Source organism: Zosterops lateralis (assembly GCF_965231275.1).
Source record: "Zosterops lateralis genome assembly, chromosome: 1".
NCBI lineage: Eukaryota > Metazoa > Chordata > Aves > Passeriformes > Zosteropidae > Zosterops > Zosterops lateralis.
Window position 1 is genome coordinate 106,467,816 of NC_139762.1, and position 22,488 is coordinate 106,490,303.

The 22,488-nt window shown below is 38.5% G+C and overlaps 1 protein-coding gene across 14 annotated transcripts in view; it reads right to left on the reverse strand.

Moving 5' to 3' along the window:
* The window catches only part of ZNF521 (zinc finger protein 521), a 230,011-nt gene that overhangs the window by 108,466 nt on the left and 99,057 nt on the right, over nucleotides 1-22,488 (reverse strand). For 13 of the 14 annotated variants that reach the window (XM_083854564.1, XM_083854563.1, XM_083854562.1 and 10 more), the window contains one exon: nucleotides 9,149-9,233. In XM_083854564.1, coding sequence (XP_083710690.1) covers nucleotides 9,149-9,233 — 85 coding nt within the window. Of the gene's footprint in view, nucleotides 1-9,148; nucleotides 9,234-19,123; nucleotides 20,125-21,252; nucleotides 21,474-22,488 lie in introns of those variants that run through there. The other variant, XR_014589274.1, reaches the window with a different exon arrangement.

Consider the following 22,488-nt stretch of genomic DNA (forward strand, 5'->3'; position numbering starts at 1 on the left):
GATGTGAATTGCAAGTAAACCAATATTATCCATCTCTCTGTTTTTCCCTTAATTTGTTGACTTTAATTTTAGTAAGTCTTAAATAAGCGCTTCCTGAAGATGAAGTAAGATATGCAAGCAAGTAGTCCTTTTATCAACAATTTTGCCACAGAAACACACAAACATTTCAATGGCTCTTCATTAGCAAACAAATCAACAAGTGATATTTTAATGCATGACTTTATTCCATCTCTGTGGGGACCGTAGTTGAGAGTGTGATGTACAGTACAGAGAAAGGAATCATCAGCCACAATGTCCCAGGGCTCTATCCATTGAGGACTTCTCAGCCTCTGCTTAAAGAGTGCATTTAATTGACTGATAGACAGTAGCTTCTTTGTTCACAGAAGACAGCGAAGTAATGGCAGCTTGAAAATCGTACCATCTACAGGATCTCCTGAGACTAGTAACAGGGGGATATGTGTCAGGAATAAATAAATAATCTAATTATTAAGCCACTTCCTGTCAAGTTAACTCCAATTTGTTGGCTTTTGAAGGCAACAAAACGAGGCATTTTTCCTCATTATGCTTCTCTTTTTATACCACTGGTAATCACAGGCGGATTAAAGGGTGCCTGATTGGTTTTTTTGTCAAGGAACTGAGAAGCAGCCAACAGTACTGAAAAACAGAGTTGGGGTTAGAGGAAATTTCATGCTTGTCTCCTTTCCAGCTCCCTAACAGCCCACACTGCTGCCCCATACAGTGCTGCCAGCTGTACAGCAAATGTGTGCCCCTCCAACGGCGGCCTACCAGGCCACAGGCTCCATCCTGAGAGCTGTGAGATACCTTGCAATCTTGGCAGGTAGCTACTGCTGTCATAGGCATAATTCTAAAGGTGACCTACGAAACCCCGTCAGCTCACCAAATGCAACAATATGAGCAGCTCAAGCTCGACACCCACTCTCCATATTGGCTTCTTTTGTTGCGCTTCTCACGTTTACATTGCGGGGAGACGCCTCGGGATGAGCACCCCTAAAGAATCGGAGGCTTTCCTGCTCAGAACAGGGGTGGTTTGGAAAGGCGATGGTGAGGCTGCCCTCAGTGCTGACAGCCGAAGGAATGTGCCACGGCTCCTGAGAAAGCCTGCAGTGCAAATGGTCAGCAAAGAACAAAAGGAAAGGCTGACACCCTGCCTTTAATTCAGCCTGTGGTGCCTAAGTATTGACACGCACAGTGTATCACTGCCATGGCTCAGAGGAGAATATTACAACGGGTGGAGGGTAGGGGACAACTTTCATACTGCCTGGCACTGCTTTTCCACAGCGTCCTGTTTATCCAGTGCTATTCATGCCACAGGCACTTTTGCAGGAAAATCTAAAGCTTTGCTTCACTTCCTTACAGGACGAACTCCAGCCTGAATTGCGGACATTTTTCAGATGCCTACTGTTACTATTACTACTAATATTATTTAACAATATGACAACTGCATTCTATTTTCTTAAAATTTTTGAGTCCAAGTTTCAAAGCCCCCCTGCACTCTCACCCCCGCAAAAAAAAAAAAAAAAAAAAAAAAAAAAAAAAAAAAAAAAAAAAAAAAAAAGAGGGATTCATGGTTGTCTGCTGACTGTGTCCTGGCTGAACCATCTATGATTTTTAGAAACCTAGAGAGCCTTTCCTGAAAGCTGATTAAAAAAAGCAAGGAGCTGTTTCTGCTTCAATCTCCTGAAAGGAAGTGCCAGCTCCAAGTAGATCAGCTCAGTGGGATAAGGCAGCACCTGGGGACAGGGGGTGGCAGAAATGGGGCACTCGTAGCCCCAGTAGGTGACACAGAGAACCTGCAGCCCAATGAATGGTGCTGCTGGAACATACATACAGCTGCCTTTGCCACTTCGGAATACATCCTGAATTTTTCGTTAAATTGCGCAGATAATTAAAGCCTCTTCATATTTACAGTCTGCTTCATTGGTACCATGAATTCTGTTTTCAGTTACTGTCTGCAAATTCCCTCCCCATGCAATTTCATACTAAGCAATAACACTTCATTTTACATAAGTTTTATCTGATGTCCCCATACAGAGCTGCCAGCTGTACAGCAAATGTGCAGCTCTCAAACTGAGGCCTACTAGGCCACAGGCTCCATCCTGAGATCTGTAAGGCACCTTGCTGTCATTGGCAAGCGTTCCCTGCTATCGCCGCTACCGTCGCTCCACACCACACACAACTTAAAATCATCTGATTATTAGAATTTGTGGTCCACACTCCATTTTATCCTTTATTTAATCTATCCCCAGATCACACATTTGTTTAAATGTTTTGGCTGGTTTACAAATCATGCAGCCATCTGCACAGTAGGTGTGACACCATTTTTTAGACAAAAGTTACATTACAAAACAACAAAGATAAAGTCATTTGAAATGCTTTGGTGTTTGTTATTCTGCCTGGTTTGCTTGGACCAACTCTAAGAAATAAATAGAATTATCTGTGTAAATCGATGAACATCTATGAAAAACAACACCCAGCAGAACACAGAGCTTGCTCCATTACCTACGTTAATATCATGACAGCTGAGGAGAGATGACCTGGCCCACTTCTCATCTCTCCTGTACAGATGGCTATTAAAGAGAAAGTATCCCTTTTGTATGGTCCATGCTGAAACCCTTTATGGGCTTTTCAAATAAGCCAGCATTGCCCACAGGAGAGTAGCTTCCTGTTAGTATTAAACAGCCCAGATTTTGCCTATTTTGTAACCCAGCTTCTCATGAAATAAACCTACGTTTTCTTGGATTTAACTCCAAATGGTGATTTTCCTGGATATTTCAATTATATCTCCTCATTTTGCAGACAAGGTGACCAAGTTTCCTCTAACTTTTACGCAACTTCTTTTCAGCTCTGCCTCTAAATAGGAGATTCCCCGGCATTCAAATGATTTCCTGATGCTAAGAGAGTATGATCACTCTCTTCACTATAAATTGACAATTTCTATCTTTTGCTACTCAAAAACCAGTGAAAAAAGCCCAACAAAAGGAAGCCTTCACCTCCTTCCTTCTCTAGTGTGTAGATCTATAGCTTTGGATCCTTTTTCTCCAAATCTCAGCTAAGAGGGACTTTACAATATCAGATTTACTGTAATGTGATCAAACTGACCTTCTGAAAATGTATTACTTGAGGTCAACACGGTGCAACAAGTACTAGTTGCTCAGCACAGCTTTCTGCATAAGTGAAAGGAAAATCATGGGGTTTTAATGACCTTAGGCATTAGACAAATAACAGAATGTGTGAATGCCACATGCTATTACAACCATACAAGAATTTTCTTGGGCTGATTTCCAGAAAGCCGATTGAGGTTTTTCCTTTGTCTTGACATCAATGATGTTGTCCACAAGTACCATAATGTACACTGCACAAATGTGAGGCAAATAAGATTATTTATTTCTATAGGTTTATTATGCATGCAGTTAATGCATGCATAATGCAAACATGCACGTCCACACAACACACAAGCATATATACATATTATATAACTGTCGCAGAAAAAATCAAAAATCATGAGTTGCACTATAGTGTGTCTTTACATCCTCTAATGGTTACATACTACTTGTTATTTTACAACACAGCTGTAAAATTTCTTTGCAGATAAGTTAGAATGTTAGATAGCATTTTCTAGATACCCTGCTTTTTAAACTCCAATTGTTTTAGCATAAATTCGGTTACTTGAGATTTGTTGAAGTATTTATTTACCGGTGTAAACTAGAATTCCTCTTGTCAACTGCAGGATTGCTTCATCCTGTTTTCCCATTTGCTTTCTAACTTTAGTGCTCAGTACCTTTTTTTCCATTTTCTTCACTTCCTCATCCTGCTCCCACCTGCTACCCTGCTCAATGCCACATAACATCCTTCACTCAGAGACAAACTCTCCACAACAGACTTCGCAAAATGGGTTTTATACACGATACTGAAAAGGTTAAAGAAACAAAAGTCTGTTTACTTATCAGAAATGACATATCTCAAAAGTAGGGTGTCAAGAAGGTACCAAATCCTTCCCCTTTGCTCCCCAACTCTTCAGAGGGGCAGTGGTTCTTGCTATGACACTGGGGCTTGCTTTCTCCATCAACAAAAGTAGCAGCAAACTGCAAAGATTGTGGCTGTTTCCCCCTTTTATCATTCTCTTTGTCAGCCTGATCAGTCCTCAATGGTAAATGTGCTGCTCTGTTGTGCACAGCCAGCGGCTTGCAATTTGCTCACTATGTTTCATGAGACAGTTGTTTGTGGCTGTTTGGAACACATTTGCCTCTTTGGGGATTTATGCGCTAGTTGCAATGCCAACCTCCATAGTGATAGAAATTTCTTTCTAACTAAAATAGATAATTAGAAGCTGGTAATTATTGGTCAAGAATTATCAGAGTGAAAAAAATTAAGCTCTTCATAAATAGTTCTTGGCAATGTCATCTCTTTACATTATCTCATGCCTAACAGCACTTTACTCAGAGCACTTACAAATTTACACTACTGCTGTTGAGCCCCATAATTTTATATGGAGTAATTCCTTTCCTGAACTCCCCCAATTCTGAGCCATGCCATATATGCATGTGTGCAAAATGCTAGGCAACTGCTACAGCAACTGTTTAGTCTATTTACAATGAACTGCATCAGATACTACAGATGTAAAGGAATCAGTTGAAGATGAAACAATGTTTAGCATGTCTGCTTAAAATAACAGTGAAAATAATTGGAGGAGCAGCGGAATGCATCAAACAGAACACAAACAACAGCCGATTATTTTCCTACTATCTCAGGTCAAATGCCAACTGTAAGCTATATGATGAAAACAAAAGAATGCCAGAAAGCTTCTTTTCCACAGTCACCATGTTTCCAGAAATGGAATTTTCTCAAAGAAAGCTGCTAGAAGTGCTATGTATTCCACCCAGATAAAAAAGATAGAAGAAAGGAGACAACTGAAGAAATACCATTTATACCAACGCTTTCTAAACCCATATGAAACCTGGATTTATGTTTCCTCCTTCCCCACCCAAAAGCTGGAACTTGTTTCACCCACAAATTTCAATACACCCACCAACAGACAGGTCTTCATTTGGCAATCACCCTTACAGTTTTCCAAACAAAAGTACATGCCTATATCTAGGTCCAAAGTAATGCCAAAACACAGAGTGTATTTAAAAATCCCCACGCTATGCCTTGCTTTCCCTCTGCTAGTACCCCCTAGCCTAGCCTAACAGTGTGTAGTTTAAGCTAACATGGGCTCTGCTTGATGAAGCCCAGTGTCTGGAAATGTGTGGACAGATCTGGCAGTCAGAACTCTTGAACTTTAGCTCACTTAATGCAAGCAAGGGATTTCACTTCTGTGCCTCTTTGTCCTCATCCATTCAATGGAAAAGGCTTACTGCCCCATCCCATCATGAAGATGTTGGGAAGACTCGATGAAAGGCTATAGAACAGTTATAAAATGGAAAGTTCTAGAAGTAGTAAATGTGTACTTACTAAGGGAAAGCTGCCCCTATGGCATCTCTTTATTACATAACTTGTATAATGTAAATTGCATTGTTGTCAAAGATACTTAAGGTTACACTTCACTGGGTCATCGGCAGATTTTATTTTCCATTAGGTGGCATAATCCCTCTTGTTGAATTGATTGAAATGTATAATAAAATCTGTAAAAATGCTATATGCTCTCCTAACAAAGAAGAGTAAGAGGCTTTTCAAATAGCCTCTAATCCTTCTTCCCCTGCTAAATGTCTAGTTGAGATTATATTTGATTAGACAAAAACACACACATACATACAACCTAAAAATACCTACCCTCAGTGGAGCTATTTTAGCCAACAAAGTAATTCCAGTTGCCTTATTTAAAAGTCTGAGTTTCACACTGGGGTTTTATAAGTATAGCTTTGCCTCAGTGACCTTCCATAATGCAACTTCTCTCTGTGGATGTTAGCAACATGAACTCAGTTTACATCCCGGGATCATGTTCAAGGGGCACAGTGATTAGATGGGACACCATCAACTTTTCCAGGCATTCAAACTGCATCATGATGTTGAGCAGCAACTGTTTGCCTCAGCTGGCTGAGCATTATCTCTATCAGTGGTTCTCACCCATTTCTGAGTGGAGTTTGGCAGATGACTTTCCCCTTTCACATTCGTCCCATGTCCCAGCTGCCTTCCCTTTTCTCTTTTCTCTGAATTATGATTACGGAGTTCTTCAGGTAAGAGGACAGGACATCCATCAATAACCACAACACAGATAATGGGAACATTTTACTATGAGAGGAAATAACAGTTCCTGACACTGTGCAATGGTGTCTGTAAAGGCATTTATTGCCCCTACGTCTGATCTAGGGATTACCACATCATTTGACTTTTAACTCCTGCCTTGCCATATTACATTCCCCCTCTCTAGCATTTAAACTCCTTTCTTTCTATGTGTCTTCCTGAAGCTTCTTTACTTTCCTTTTCTCAGAGAATCAAAGACACTACATCCTGTTCTGACAAGCACCTAGGAAATCAGGGCAATGAGACACGTTCTATCAGATATATATAAAAAAGGGAAGGACCAATGTCTTTAGGAAACCTTTTTTTTTGTTGTTTGCTTAATGTGCTGTGTCAACAAGCCAATATTGACTCCAGTGCTTAATCTAATATATTTCTCAATCTACATATTGATATGTATGCAAGTAACTACAGGTATATATTATATATATATTCACACAAATGTGTTTGTGTGCATGTTTTCCGTATTATGTATAAATACAATAAGAATACCTACAGATGTACATAAACTAAGGCTGGTTAAAAACAGCTTGATGTGACCCCTTGAACCTTTCTCTCTAGAAAGAACATGGTCTTGGAAAAGGGCCTGTGAACAATGAAATAAAATATAGGGGAGGGGGGAGAGTGAAATTAGAAAGATAGCCAAGGAAAAAAATCCAATTAAGAGTGAGAAGACTAACAGAATTGGAGATCAGAAATTATTTTTCCTTGTGTTTCGATTCCGAGGTCACATTCAAAACTCTCCAGAACGCTGATATTCCTTTCACTCCACTCCAACACAAAAATCCCCTCACATTTGTTTAATCGAGGCTACATCATTAGGAGCTGCACTGTTAAGTCTGGCAGTGCAGATAAGAATCTTCCACTGAACACAGATTACCACATGCATGACCGGCAAATCTCCCTGCATGTTTTGCAAGCTCCTTTATTTCACTGGGAAGATTTTATATTAAGCACGTTTAAATCTGTGTCACTATGGTTATGTCATGAAGTAATATCATGCATGATTAGATAGAACACAGACAAAACAATTAAATATTTTTTTAAAAGATTCTCTTTCTCATTCAACCTCATCCAGCTTTAAGAAATTAAACATAGGCAGTTAATAGCTCCGTTTAAGAAAATATGTCTTTTCAGATCTGCAGGGTGAAGCAAGCTAAATGGATTTGTCCTGCTTTACTGACTCTCTCCCCATTTTGCTCCTCCTATTCTGACTCTTTCATAAAACTCATCCAGAAAATAGAAGGAAAAATAAACCTGAGTATTTAACAAAATAAGTGAGGTCCTATTCTAAAAATGTGGGGCACCTGGGAAGTGGGTAGGGAGCAAACATCATCAATTCCAGCATCATCCCTTATAAACAGTGTCCATATTCCCCATCAAATTTCAGCATCACTATATGCTACAATTAAGAACATTTCAAACACTGGACTCAAATAAAACAACAGAAATGGTGAGTTCTGTTGCTAGTAGTACTCTACTTTAAAATTACATTACTGACACAGATTGAATACTCTGAAGCAGTTCAAATGATCTCCTACCCAAAACCACAAGATATCAAGACTAAGGCTTAACTGAACAGGTAAAATGCTTGTCTCCTTTACAAAACCAGTTTGACATTCCCATTGATTTATTTGTATGAAAAATATAAAATGTTTATGCTCTAAATATGTAACAACTTAAATAAAGTACCCACAGAAATGGGCCATTAAGTTTTGGCAGATAACTTTCTTTTACAGTGCAGCCAAATTGCTAAGTGTTCATGGAAGAAATCTGCATGTTACCTTGAATGAAAAAAAAAAATAATTACCACCAAACTGGAAAGTGGAAAAATCAAGCAAATACTCTTCTGTTGGATATATAATTACTAGCTTCTATACCATATTTTTTCATCTGTGCTTTGCAAGATTTTCTGCTATTTTAACAAGAAAGTCAGCATAAGAGAAGCAGGAGTAAAAACTGAGTGGTATCCATCTCTGTTTTGAAAAGCAAAATTTGGAAAAAAGAAACTAAAAAAAAACCAGGAGACAATCCCAGAAATGTTATCTTATTAGTGAGCAAATGATGTGCTTGATAAATTTAATTGGCTGATAGAACTCTTAGTGCTATTACTGAGTAGTTACCAAATTAAAAACATTATGGGTAAACCTAGGGGAATCAGCAAATAATAAGAAAATATGAATATCAAAGAAAAAGCAGCTTTTGTTTTATTCCAATTTACAACTGTAACAGCTTTGTAAACATCAGGATTCAGGAATCCTAAAAGACGTTTTCTTAAATGCTTGTACCTTAAAGAGTGCATTCTATTACTGTATACTACAATTCCTTACTTTTTCAAATAATTTATAGGATTTAATTTTATACAGATGCACTCAGGATTTTTTTCCAGACTGCTCAAACATAACAAACAATACTATTTTATGGCCATTTGAATTATTTATGTTTCCTAATGACAAAAACTCACCAGTTTTGATCTTGGTGCTGAGGTGCTTGAGAAGTACACAGTAGTGTCATTACCATAATAACTTCTGAAATTAAAACCTGTCTAAAACTCTATGGAAAGCTAACATCCAGTTCATTAACCATTCTTGTTAGTTTGTTTTCAATAATGCAAAAATGATTAGAAGTTTAATTTGCTAATCACCTGTGTTTTGACTGGCAGTGGATATATAATTCTCTGCAGAAGTCTAAACTAGCCCTTGCAGAAAATAAAATATGCTAATGCTTTATCAAGTCTAATAATATGAATAAAAAAATCAATCATGCCTAGGTTAATCATTGATGGATCCACAATTAATTTCTCCTTAACTCTGTTTAATTTTAGAGACAATAGTGATAATGAATAAGAAAAATGGGTATTTGTCTTTGAGAAGTTTTAGCGCTCACTTACCAATCATGTGGTTTGCAACATGAACTTGGATATCCCACTCATTGTAGAAAACCATCTGACATTTGATGCACTGGTAGGTCTTCTTCTAAAGAAACAAGGGTAGATAAAATTTACTGAAACATACAATTGTAATAATTTCATTGTAACTCAAAATACAAAGTTCACAGTGGTCATTTAAAGCTCTCCAGCAATGCTTTAATTAAGGCTTAAATATTAATATTAAAAAAATAACACTCTGTAGGTTCTGTAGTACCTTTCATCTGAGTTTTCTGAAACTTGGTAAAGATTGTTGTCAACTTCCTAACTCCATGGACACATTGGTATCGCTAAAACATCAGTATCACACTCATGGAAGTCAAAATGGAATGAGGATACATGGGATGTAAGCCAAATAACACTGAAATCAATGTGGATCCTTCATTTTACACCAATGGATTAGATACACTACAGAAAAGGGAGAAGCCAGGAAATGAACACAGAAATGTGCAATTTGCTTCTCTCATTTTCAGTGGGGCTACAGAATCTCCTCTGCACCACACATTTTAAATGGTCCATCAGGCCACCATTTCTCAAGGAGAAAAACCTCCCAGCTAGTCTGGACAAAAAGATCCTGTATCAGCGCATTTGCTTCAATAATATCTATTGGCAAGCCTGTACTAAAACTGGGAAGCCTGACTGGAAACTAGCCAGAGAGCATGCCTTCTGGCCACATTAGATTGTGCTTGACTTACTTAAAAATCATGGGGTATACAGTTCAAATTTCATTATAAACCAGGAAATGCATTACTCTGCTCAGTTTGGTGCATGGAACACGTTTTTCATTTCTGTCTTGATGTCTTTCAAAAAAGATCTACTCTTTCACTTTTCTACAAGGTATATAACTTGTCCAAGACATTTCAACAGTCTAAAAATGTAACTGTATTTTCTCTCATTATTTTTCTTGATCTGAATTGGCCAGAGAGTTGATATTGGAAAGCATTGTTTTAAAAGTGAAAGAATGTATTCAAAGTAAGGTTTAGTTTTTCCTTCTTAAGACTTAAAATCTGCAGTTATCCAGGCATCTAATGAGACAAGTCAGATTCATAAAATTATTCAACTGCATAATTGTGGTATCAAGGACTCAAGTCCTAAGGTAACAGTCCTGAAGAGCTCAATTCTTGTTTTGAAGATGCAATGAAGTCAAGGTAAGTCCTGAACTGCCACATGAAGGCAGTAACTCAAAAGATACACATCTTTCTGTACAGCCACAGGCACCTTGCCTACATCAGCAAAAAGAAGAAAAAACACAGAAAAACACATATTTTTTAAAGAATGTAAAGTCACAAGAAGCTGGCACAGATATATTAAGTTGCAGATTTCCCATATATTAGTTGGAGAAGAAATAGGGTTCACTGGATAAAGTGCATCAAAAATACAGCCTCTCCTGTATATATTTAACTTGTGAAGAGTTTTATGCAGCTGGTATTATCAATTATGTTTTTTGAAAGATGTTGGCTTTTTTTACCTGACTCCAAACAGTAATGAAGATTTGATTTTTTTTTTTTATCAGCATTTAAATTTAGATGCCCTGTCCCAGGCAGATAAAGTGCCCATCTATTAAGTATCTTTCTACTTCAGGCCTGCAGGCAGGAATATAAAGAACTTTCAAAAATATGTTGTTTTGCCTTACCAAGTTAACTGAAAAATTACTGACTACTCAAAGTCAACTCTGAAATTAAGTGCTCCTGTGGGCTCCTCTTTACAAATCTCCCATTGCTTTGCATACACAGAGGCTATTTTAATTTTCTCAATGACAATAAAATGTGCTGCGTCTCCTCACAGTGGAAACAATCATAAGCCTATTTGCTGTTTTTCATTTAAATGAACCTTAGTTTTTCAAAATTTAACCAAGATAAATCTTTATGTAGACAATCAAAAATCAGTGGACACCCAGAAACCAAATCTGCTTTGACTTAGCGTTACTGCTACAATTTGTAAAGCCAAAGCCAGCTGTTCTTTAAATAAAATACTTTTTTCGTTCTTGTGACAATACTGGTAACATTGGTAGAAAATCAGATTCAGTCTAAGAATTTCCTATTATATGTTGGTAAATTTAACCTTACTGCGCTACATCTAGATCTAGTAAAGACCTCTAAATAACGACAGTCACAATCAATGATTTATTATGCTAAGCTCTTTACAAGATCCTTTTTGATGCTGACATATAGAACAACAATATTGCATAAATAACAATCACTCTTCTTTTTTTTAAAACGTTGTTTCCCTTTAGAACTAGTTAGAAAATATTTCTTACTCCCTGATGACTGGCACTATGTATTGTTTATTAGCATACCCCTAGCATTATTCCTGATATGTGACTTTGTTGAAAAACAAAGAAACATAAATGTAATGGCTGGTCTTTTCTCTTGTTAGCAGAGCAATGCAGAGTGCATGTCAAGAATTGTCAGCAAAATTATGACTGATGTACATAAAGACAACACATACAAAGGTTGGGGATTTTTTGAAGTCAAATGCTAAAAAGTAAAGTGATTTGACAACAACAAAAAATTATAATTTACTAGCACTTACTAGCCTGTTCAAAATGATCTGACATATTTGCAGAATCACACACAGAGTTTTTCTTTTTATCATGAAGGAAAGATTGTTTTTGTGACTGCTGCTTGATCAAGCACTAGTTCTTTTTTGTTTCCAAGCATATTCTAAAATGTTGACATCAACTTTTATTAGCTCAACACACACTCATCTCAAAGTGTCTAAACTTGTGCATGATTAAGTTTTTATCATAAAAGCATACTCAGTAAATTCCATTTACTCCTAGATTTTCAAAGTGATCAAACCCAGTCATTTTCGCATCATGTTGAACAAAACCCACACACTTATTTCTGTATGTTTCACATTCTAAGGAAGTCCTTCTTCCCTGCACATTACATATTAGTCTCACAAGCTTTGTCAGAACCACAGGACTCAGAACTGCTCACAGGAGTTCCTGATGAGCTTCATGTCTGACCCCATTTCCCTACTAGGGTGAGATCTAGGGGGAGACCCAGCCCATCTTCACACTGTTTTCCCAAAAAAGGGGAAACTTGGGGAAATAAGAGAAATGAACCCTGAGGTATTGCAGCTCCATGCCCCTTGCCTAGATAGGAAGGAAAGAAGCCTTGCAGCACTCATGTGACACACCACAAGAAAAACTGGATAGTGATTCAAGGAGGCATTTTAATTACTCTTGAGCGTCTCCAGCCTTTGCAGTGCAAGATGAAAAACAGAAAGGAGCTCAGGGCTGTGGCAGCCATTCTTGCCTCATCCTGCTGCAGCAGTTTGCAGCAAGGAACCCTTGCTGAGTTCCCTTGCCCCTCTGCCCAAGCCACCAGCATGTGAAGGACTCAGCAGGACTGAGCAGGCACCCCAGGCTCTGCTGCTTCAGCTCACAGCCTTGAGCATATCCATTCCACACAACAATGAATGGACAGCTAAGGGCACTTACACCCTAACCTGCCACAGCTGGTTTTCCCAAAGGATACCTGTCAGTCTCCTGAGGAGACTGAAGAATGACAATATGGTCATTCTTCCCCGCAAACATTCTTCCCTACAAAAAAGCTGACACGTATTTCCTGTAAGAGAGTAATTTCAAATCAGCAAGGGTGGGCCACGGAATGCTCTTGCCAGTACATTTCCATATGGACTTGGACAGGATCAGTTTAGTAAATGGACAAGATGTAATGTGTTCTAAACTGTGCCATCTTGCAAAAACTCCCAAAGATTTGTTCCAGAGAAGAAAGGAACATAGGATTAAGAAAGTGGCTTAACTTTTTCCTTTTATTATTATTACCTAATATTCAATCAAATTCTCCAATAAGCAATCTCATGCTCCTTCACTGAACCCCCTCCTGCCAAGAACCTAAGTGCCAATTTTTCTCCTCCATGCTGAGTGTAAATCTGAGGCCCAAGTCATTCCTGGGACCATTCAAAATCACTGCAGAAGAGTAACCGATTGGATGAATGACTCACAAGAGCATTGGGTGCCTTTTGCATTCCTGTTTTCACAACCATTTTAAAGTCTTCCAGCATTCCAATCTTCTCTGTGACTTCATCTAAAGAGCTTTGGATTTGGCATATGCAAGTGTCTTCCTAATCTTTTGAATAATTAATATCACCTAGACCTTTAATTATTTTCCCAATCCTCACTTTTCACTCTGCAGTTTTCAGAGTGCCCATGTCATGTGAAATGAGACTTTGCTGCTTTTATAAACAGTCCAGGAATATGAACTTCAAATTGGTACTTCAATTCTGTGCACAGAATTTTATTTCCTTTGCTTTTATAAAAAAAGCAAAACAACTAATAACCACATTACTAGAAGATTTACAGTTCTATTCAGAAGTGCTTCAAAAGTATGCAGAAAATACTTCTGTGTAGACTTTTGTGCCCTGTGACTGAGGTACTGATACATTCTTGTTTTTTTATTCCCTAGCCTCATTATATTACTTGAAAAAGAACTGCATATGCTACTTATTGGCTCACGCTCCACCTCCTTGTCAAAATCATTCAGTATTTTATCACTTGCCTATTTTGTTCTGACATTTCCCCAGTTTTGTACTATCAGGGAATTTCATCACCTTACTACTTATTCTTTCCTCCAGACTGCTGATATGCTGCATAAGTTCAACAAAATTGGTGCACATAATGATTCTTAAGGCTTTCCATTATTTACACCACTCCAAACCAACCTGCTTCAATTCACAAGACTCCTATGCTTTCCATACCCAAGATCATGTTTCTTTTCTTTTTTAATCAAAGAAAGTATCTCTCCCTACGCCGTACTTATTCACCCAACAGATTAGTCTTTTGTGCTATACCGTTTCAAAAGCTTTGCTAAAATCCTGGTAAATCATGTTTATAGGCTTCTCTGTCAGCACTTATGGCTATTCTCTCAAAATACTCTTTATTGAAAATTTTAAGCATGATCCTCCCTCTGTGAATCTCTGCCCTCTATCCTTCATTAAATCCAAACTTTCTTCTATCATGTCTTTGATTAGCCTTCCTCTTCCGTTCCTCACTGTTTAAATCAAGCTCACAAACCAGTAACTTCATGCATAAGCCTTATATTCCCTGTTAAATGTTTGCTTAGTGGCCTTTTCCCAGGTTGTTGATGCTTCTTCTTAAAGACGGCAAGTTTATCTGCTTAATGTTTTCTTTTATCTTCAGCTCCTTTCGCTGAGAATTTTGGAATGGATATTTTTGTAAGCCATTTATTGTATATTATACTCCATTATATTACCACTAATCTGTACTTCATTCTTCTCCATGGGGATGATATGCCACTAGCTCAACGACAAAGCATTTGTTTAACAGTACTGGTTTCCTTGATTACATATACCATTTCTGGATCTCCTGTACCCATGCCCCTTTTAATTGAATACTTATTCCCTATATGAAATAACCAAAATATCATTTATAGCTTCTAATGCATGGCATCTACAGTCTTAGGCTCCAGGCATTCCCAGTTTGTTCTATACACCTTTCACACCTCACTTCCATGACCTATCAAAAATGGTCTTGATGTGTACCTGTTACCCCACTAATAACCTCCTGTTTACACCTAATTACATTATTTGCCCTTGTCACACTACTGAAGGGGACTTTCAAGGCTTTTCCCCCTCAGTTTTAGTACACACTGACTGTATGGATCAATGACACAGCTGAGACAACCTGCTGGTGTCAAAAAAGTGATACCACACCTTTCGCATCCTCTAATTCCCTTCTCCCATATCAGTCATTCATTCAGTTTCCCTCACACAAAGGGTGGAGTTAATTCAACCTTTTAAATTGACATAACAGTAACCTGACAAGAGAAAGTGAATAGCATATGAAAAAATTACATGAAAATAACAAGTTAAGACATTTAAAACTTACACACTAACTACAGCAATTTGCCCGTGCTAACTCCTAATGCTGCCAGCTGATTTATTTTTTTTTTTTTTTTTTTTACATCATTATTTTATTAAGCATTAGCAGTGTGCTTGGCCCTTCATGATACACAAGAGCAACCATGGTCCTAGCTTTGTCCATTTAGCCATTTTCATCAGAGGTCAGATTAATTTTGACAGTACCTTAATTGAGGATTTCTTTTCTATCTTCCTGCATGCTTATTTTGTCAACCTTAAGCTCTTAGAAAACTAAGCATATGTTAGCCAGTTTCACTGCATATTTAGTTATTTATCTTGCTTATGGGGCACTGTTATCTTGCTTTTTTCTTTTTAATTGACTAATTACCAACTCTTGTAATTGCTCACACAAACCCCATAAATAAGTATTTCCTGATTACTTTTAAAAACATGTTCATGGAGATTTTATGAGTGTTTTTCTGTTCTGTTTTTGTTTAGCAGGATCTTAAATTATAACAGGGTCTGAGTGTACATGCCTGTGAAAAGAATACAATCCCACAAGGTAAGCAAAATGAAAAATGGAAAGAAACATTATTTTTTCTCATTTCATTCATTATAGTTACTTATTAGTTACACAAATATATTGAGTCAGAAATACAAATGTTCATGTGAGCAGCTTTTCCTTCTCTATTCTGCTATTCATGGTCGACTGTTCTGTCTTTCACCTTTATTCTGGATTCTGCATTTGATCATGTCTGTCTTCAATATCTCTTAGTTACAAACCTTTTCCTCCCCTGGCTGATGAAGAGCATTAGCTTGCAATGTCTCACATCCCTACACAGAAAAAAAACCCACATCTTGCCACATTTAAAAACTGCATCTCTTCGCTCTGAGATTTCTAATCCTTTAACTCTCTCTAGGCCTTTCAAACTCAGTATTGAAGTGAAATACCTGTCAGAAAAGTAATTCTAAAACCTAGCAGCACATGGCTGTATATTTATTTTCTCTCTCAATTACTTCATATCAGGCTTACATAGTTTACGAATACAAACAGCTTGAAGTGGATTTGATTTGGGATCTAAAAAGCAAATACACTTCTTTCTGTCTTTCTGTCTGAGGGCCTGATCCTGGGTGGGTCTGAGTCTCTGAGCAGTGCACATGAATGTGCTGAGCAGCACTCAGGAATTTGGGGCTGTGCCAACAACTGAACGTTCTGTCAGCATCCCCACCCCTTTCTGTCCCCTTACACTGCATTAAAACCAAAGGTGCAGCCTGAGACCCTCTGAAGCCTTGGAGCTGTTAACCCATCCAGAGGCATCCCAACACTCAGCATCTGCGTCAGAGCCACTGTGTGTCCATGAACATTGAGGAGGAACTATGACCAATACCACACTGACAGTTCTGCAGATGAAGTGGCATCAAAGCACAGGCAATAGAGCTTGACTTGGCAGGTCAGAGACTCAAAAAGCTGATATCCTGAGTAAGATGATATTTTTTCTCTTTTAAAGTTGGGATTTTTTCTTCTTTTTTTTTTAAAAAGGCATACTGAGACAGACTGTCATTCAGTAAAGCCACTACTTTCTACACCAACAATCAGTAACAGATGTAGCCCAATAAAATTAATAGTTTGCAAGTACGCACTAGAGAATACTCTTGTCTCTTCTCTCCATCACAGATTTTGTAAAAGCTGTCTGGATTTTAACAGAAAGGCAAAATCAGGGGCTTTTTATATACCTTTTTTTTTTTTTTTTTTTTTTGGTAATTTAAACACTACAGCCGCTTTTCTCCCACTCTGTGGAGAATTAATGCTGATTAATTTCAGTTTCCAAAGTGTGACTCAGGACCCTCCCCCTGGCCCTTAATTGTCCACTTTTAACTCAGACTGAATTCTGTACTATTACTTACCAAGATAATTTAATCCTACAGAATAGAACTTGTGCTTAAAAATATGCAACATTAATATTAATGTACAAACAGAAATATATTACTCATACATAATATATAAGAAATTAATTTTCATTGAAGTATCAAGAGAAGGAGTAAACCCCTTAGATCCTTCTCATGCAATTAGCTCTGCACTTGGGGAAGTCGATGGGACTTCACAAATGAAGGCTTCACATGATAACATGGGCAAGACTGGAGTTTTAAAAAGGCACTACAAAATATGCCATGAACAGAGTCCTATTATTGTCTTATATTGCTGTGATTTTAGGACTACCCTCTATGGATACACTTGGGCCACATTAACGTTAACAAATATACTGGTAGCATCTGAGCTGGCACACAGCTGCTGACACTGCAATGATGCTTGACTGTGTGCCCAGTTGAAAAACCTCTGCTGGGGCAGTGCAGCTGCCCAAGGAAGTGGTGTACCAGCAAAACAACCACTCTGCTCAGCCACTCTTCAACACCATCTACAATGATTTGTGTCTAGCTGGATTTTTTCCTGTGAAGAAATACTTGCTCTCCTCTAAGGGAATTAAGGGAACTTCACAGAATTGCCTCTGTCCTATTTCATAATCTTTTACTTTCACATTAATTCTTAAAATACCAGCAGTTCCTCTTAGGTACATCCTGCAATAACTTAAATGTCTTTTTACATGGGGCTTCAGTCTATTATTTCCTATCTGAAAAAAAAAAGATTGCAAAATTTGTTTCAGATGCAGAATGCCAAGCTTCTAGGTTTGAAGGACTTCAACCACTCAACCACTATCACACAAACCAGCTGTGAAGCAGAGAGCATATGAGAAATAAGGAACTACATATGGTTGACTGGTAGTTTGGGAAAATCACCAGGTGATGCAGACATTCCCTGTCTAGCCCTGTGAGAGAAGCACCAAGCAGCAGAACAGGATCAATTTCAAGTTGGCCACTGTTTGTAATGGTTACAAGGATTTGTAAGCAGAAAGCCATGTACCTATAGGTTGGCCCTAAACCTATTCCAGCCGTCAGAACAGAAACCAAGAGGACTGTTGTGGCAATAATAAAGCAAACACAGAAGGAAATCTAGAAGCTTGAGGTCTCAGATCATTCTTTGTTGGTGAACCACCCCATTTCCTACTGGAAAATGTAGAGAGAAAGAGCTGGTCTTCCAGATATGAAAAGCCATTAGATGTACCTTTTTAGACAGAATGCTGTGAAACATCTGAATTATAAGCAAAAAACAGAGGAAATGTATCCCAAAACAGGACACCAAAACTGTGGACATATGAACAAAGGGGATAAATAGCTCCCTTCTCTCCTACTTCCCACCTTGTTTTGGAGTACACAAGCAGCAAGTAACTTTGAAATGGCTGCATTTCCAAGTGGCAGTATTTCTGAGACACTCTTCAAAGGCATTTCACAGGCATTAAAAACGATCCCTAGAAGTGCACATTATTATTGATAGGCCTGTACTGAGATACTCAGTACCCTGCCCTTTTATTCACTGACTTACAGAACCATATACCAGCAACAAAGGTTTAGCCACCAAGGAACAACAGGGTAGCATCAACATACATCTGGTACATGGGCCCAAAGGAGGGGTGGAAACCACAGAAGAACAAAATAGGTGAGGTTGATCTCTGGGAATCCTCTGGTCCAATCCTCCTTCTCAAGAAGGGTCACCTAGAGCCAGACCACATCCAGATGACTTGTATCTCAAAGGGATAGACAACCTGTCTGGGTAACCTCTGCCAGGGCTTGGCTGCCCTTGCAGTGTTTCCTGATGTTCAGAAGGAGCCTCCTGTGTGTTCATTTGTCCCCTCTGCTTCTCGTCCTAGAATGTCACACCATGAGGGTGGATGTTAGCAAGAGACACATCTCTGATGTCATACCCAGCAAAACAGGCTGGATAAAATAGCACAGGTCATAGTTATCTGATAATTTGTAAGACAATACAAGAAACAGTATAAATGAAAGATGGCTTTCACAGGGAAAGAAAGGTACCTCACAGTTTTGAACCACCAGGCATAAGATCAACTATCTGCTATCACAGCTCTGGCAGGTCAAAGAACAGTGTCCTTCAACAAGATACTACAGGTCAGGTGGTTTTCTTGTGTTCATTTTGTACAATTTCATTGTAAACAAGCAGTACTGGGGCCATATATCCATTTTAAATTAATGGTTAGCCCATTTTATTTCTCTCATGACAAAGTAACAAATCTGGGTGTTATGTTTGTTGTATGAGACAAAGTAATACATACATCATATATAACATCTTTATTGAGTAGTGGTGAAAAACAGTTCTCATGTACAGTCACTTTAAAAGCTGCCCTGTATCACAAAGAACAGATCATAGTTTCCTCCTATAAGTTAATGTCTTGTATTCACTTGAGTTTTGCATATAAAATAGGTATAAACTTCAGCTACAGCCATCTTCTTGATTTGGATCTCTTAAAGGCCTCTTTCTTAATTGGATTCTATCACCTGCTGGGTCACCTCTCTTCTCAAACACTGTAACAATTACATAGGTGTTAAGATTACTATTAATCTATGAAATTTTCCCTGAAATTGGCCAAGAGTAGTCCAAAAATAAGAGGTAGAAGTGAGAGAATCCTCTAGAGGTATGCACACCAGCATACAACTAGAGATTTGTCATGATTTTCTGTGTCTTGTTCCTAAAGATGACCAGGCTAGAAAATTGTGGGAAATTTCTTCATGTTTGTACCCAGTTCTGAGATCAGAATACAAACACTCATCACTACTGTGATTTTCCTCTGGGGCTGTGCAGAAACTGTGGCATGCTACACCAGTCAGTTGGCCAGCAGGTATATGTACAGCAAAAGCCCCAAGAAGATAGTGGGTTGAATGGCTGAGCCATATGAGTAGACACCTCACAGATGTTTTGTCTCATAAAGCTTTGCTGAATCTACATTTGCCCTAGATCTAAGGCTCTAGAGATCATTAAGGACTTCATTCACATTCCTGTGTCCCTCTCCAGTTCTTCTGTGTTTCTTCAAGCACGCATTCCACCTCCCCACCCTGGTTCATTTTATGGAAATCTTGGTTTAGTGCTCTTGAAAATTTTGGAGGTGTTATCCTTTCATCCTCTCATGTGAAGTTTTCCACAGGTGTGAAGAAGATGTCTCTCCAAATTCCCCCATCTGAGGCCTCTGATAAATAACAAGAGAAACAAACAGCATCAGATTTTAATGATCAGTGGACAGGAAACTAAGAAAACTCACATTTCCCCTCCTTACTTCTCTTCAGCAGCTCCCAGCCAACATATGGCCTTCTTTTCCCAGACTGAACTCATGGAGGTGTGTGTGTGTGTGTGAGGTGGGAAGTTTAAAGCTTAATTCTGGTAGGATTTACAGCAACAGGATAACAATAACACTATCCTTGTAAAATTCAAAGAGGACTCTGATAGCTCACCACCAAAAGTGTTAAGACAAAGAGAAGAGAAATTATTAGGCTGGACCTTATCAGCCAATTCATGGTAGTGGCACTAGAGAAATTAAAGCATAGTGCCAAGTGGAGGTGGCCTACTGTGGCAAAAACCCCTCCAGGCTAGCCCTTCCTAAGAATAGATATGGTCACACTTTAAATAATATTTTCCTGAAAGCAATGTAACAATGACACGGGAAGACAAAACTGGTATATTTAGTGAACTCATTTTAAAACTCCAGAAGCAGAAAATACATTTTTCAGAGATTAGTTCCACAAACTATTTCAAAGCCAAATCTCTGGGCCAGCAAGAAACCTTCTTTACCTTTTTCTGTCCCTGGATCCAAAATACAGCATGAAAATCACTTGTTCTGGGCCTGGATTCACTGACAGGAAACCCTAGGCACTACTTATGTTTACATTACAAGTTTATGTGCTTATTCATAAAAATCCTGTAGTCAGAATGATCAGCTTGGATTGCTGATGAGAAGGATTATTTTAATTTCTTTATGTATTTCAATTAAATGCATGAATATTGATTTCAGTGCATTTTTTCAGTTAAAAGCACTGTGATTTATATTGCTAAAATGCTATTGCTTGCCCTGCCAAAAGCATGCATCTGGGAACATTTCTGGGTTGCTCACAGTCTTTTCTCTCTTCTTTCTGCCTCTGACTGCCAGTGCATGCTGTTGAAATAAACCAGCTACTTCAAAAGGCAGTTCCTGTTTTCTGTCTTTCTGGGTCTGGCAGTGTTTTGAGAAGTGGGGGGAAGAATAGTTAGAGAATAAAGGTAGATTCAGGGCCCATGAATAAATAAAGAGAAAAAAAAAGTAATGATAAAAGAGTACACCTACCTGAGCTCCATTCTTTCTCCCAGGGTGATACCATTTCTGGATTTATCTGAGGTCGGAGAAGTTGAGTTTCAAGGAGCCAACAGCTCTCCACAGCATCTGAATTTTGTGACCCTCATCTCTGCAAGCTCATTGTCAGCCTGCACTTTCATGGCTTCTTCCAGAACTGTGCTGTGATGTGGCCGGTGTCCCCTGCTGTGACATGCCCATCCTGGCATACAGCTCTGCACAACCGCAACAGGACATAAGAGCAGCCCCAGATTCACTTATTCTGCTCTCCAGCTGGTGTGACAGTTGCTAGCTCTCTCCTTTGTCCAGCATTTTTGATACTCTCTGAAATAGTGAGTTTCTGCAAGTATTTTGCCACACCTAAATAAGCATCTTCACTCCTGAAATAATTTGTCTGTGTACTCATGCTGCTCCTTCTCTCCTCAAGACTGGAAAACCCAGAGCATTCTTGTATTATTAATGAAGTACTGTCTGCATTGCACAGGTAATACAGTATTCACATGAGCTTCACATTCATGGAACAATGTGATACAGAAGCAATTGCACTTCTACTCTGAAAGTTACCAACAGGACCCCAAACTGAATGCAGAAGCACATGTGGATACTCTAGCATAATTCAGGTTTTACCATTAAACCGTTGGTGTAAACCAGAGTTCACTTCCTCCTCCCCTGCCAGCTAAGAAATGGACAATATAATTTATTGCACCGTTATGCTGGTGTGATTCAGCAAGTACAGAAGTCTTGAAGCTTAAGAAGTGAGGGCACACTTTCTGCCGAGTCAAGAGTTCTCTCATTAGGTGCCTGACAGCGTATTAAGGGGGAACAAGAGAGTCAAGGTCACACAGGGGTTTTTTTTAACAGATTTTCATCTCCCTAGTGCTTTACAAAAAGTGTATTGTAAGTAAGCATAGAAACACACTTATCAGGAAAATCTATCTTATATTCTGAATAAGGAAAATGAAGCAGAGATGTTCAAGCAGATTTGGCCAAGTCAGCAAAGCAAATGAGTGACAGAAAAAATTCTAGTTCCCAATTCACCAGCATACCCGACCTTGTTCTCTGCTTTTAGAGAGTTAACTATCACAAAGGTTATCACCCTAGCCTAAAAGTGTGATTGCAGTGTGATTCAAGATCTTTACAAGAAATCTAAAACCAGCTGAATCCAGCATCTCATTAAAGCTCAAAGACTAACTTGCAGATCTACACATTTCAGAGCTCTTTCAAAAGCTA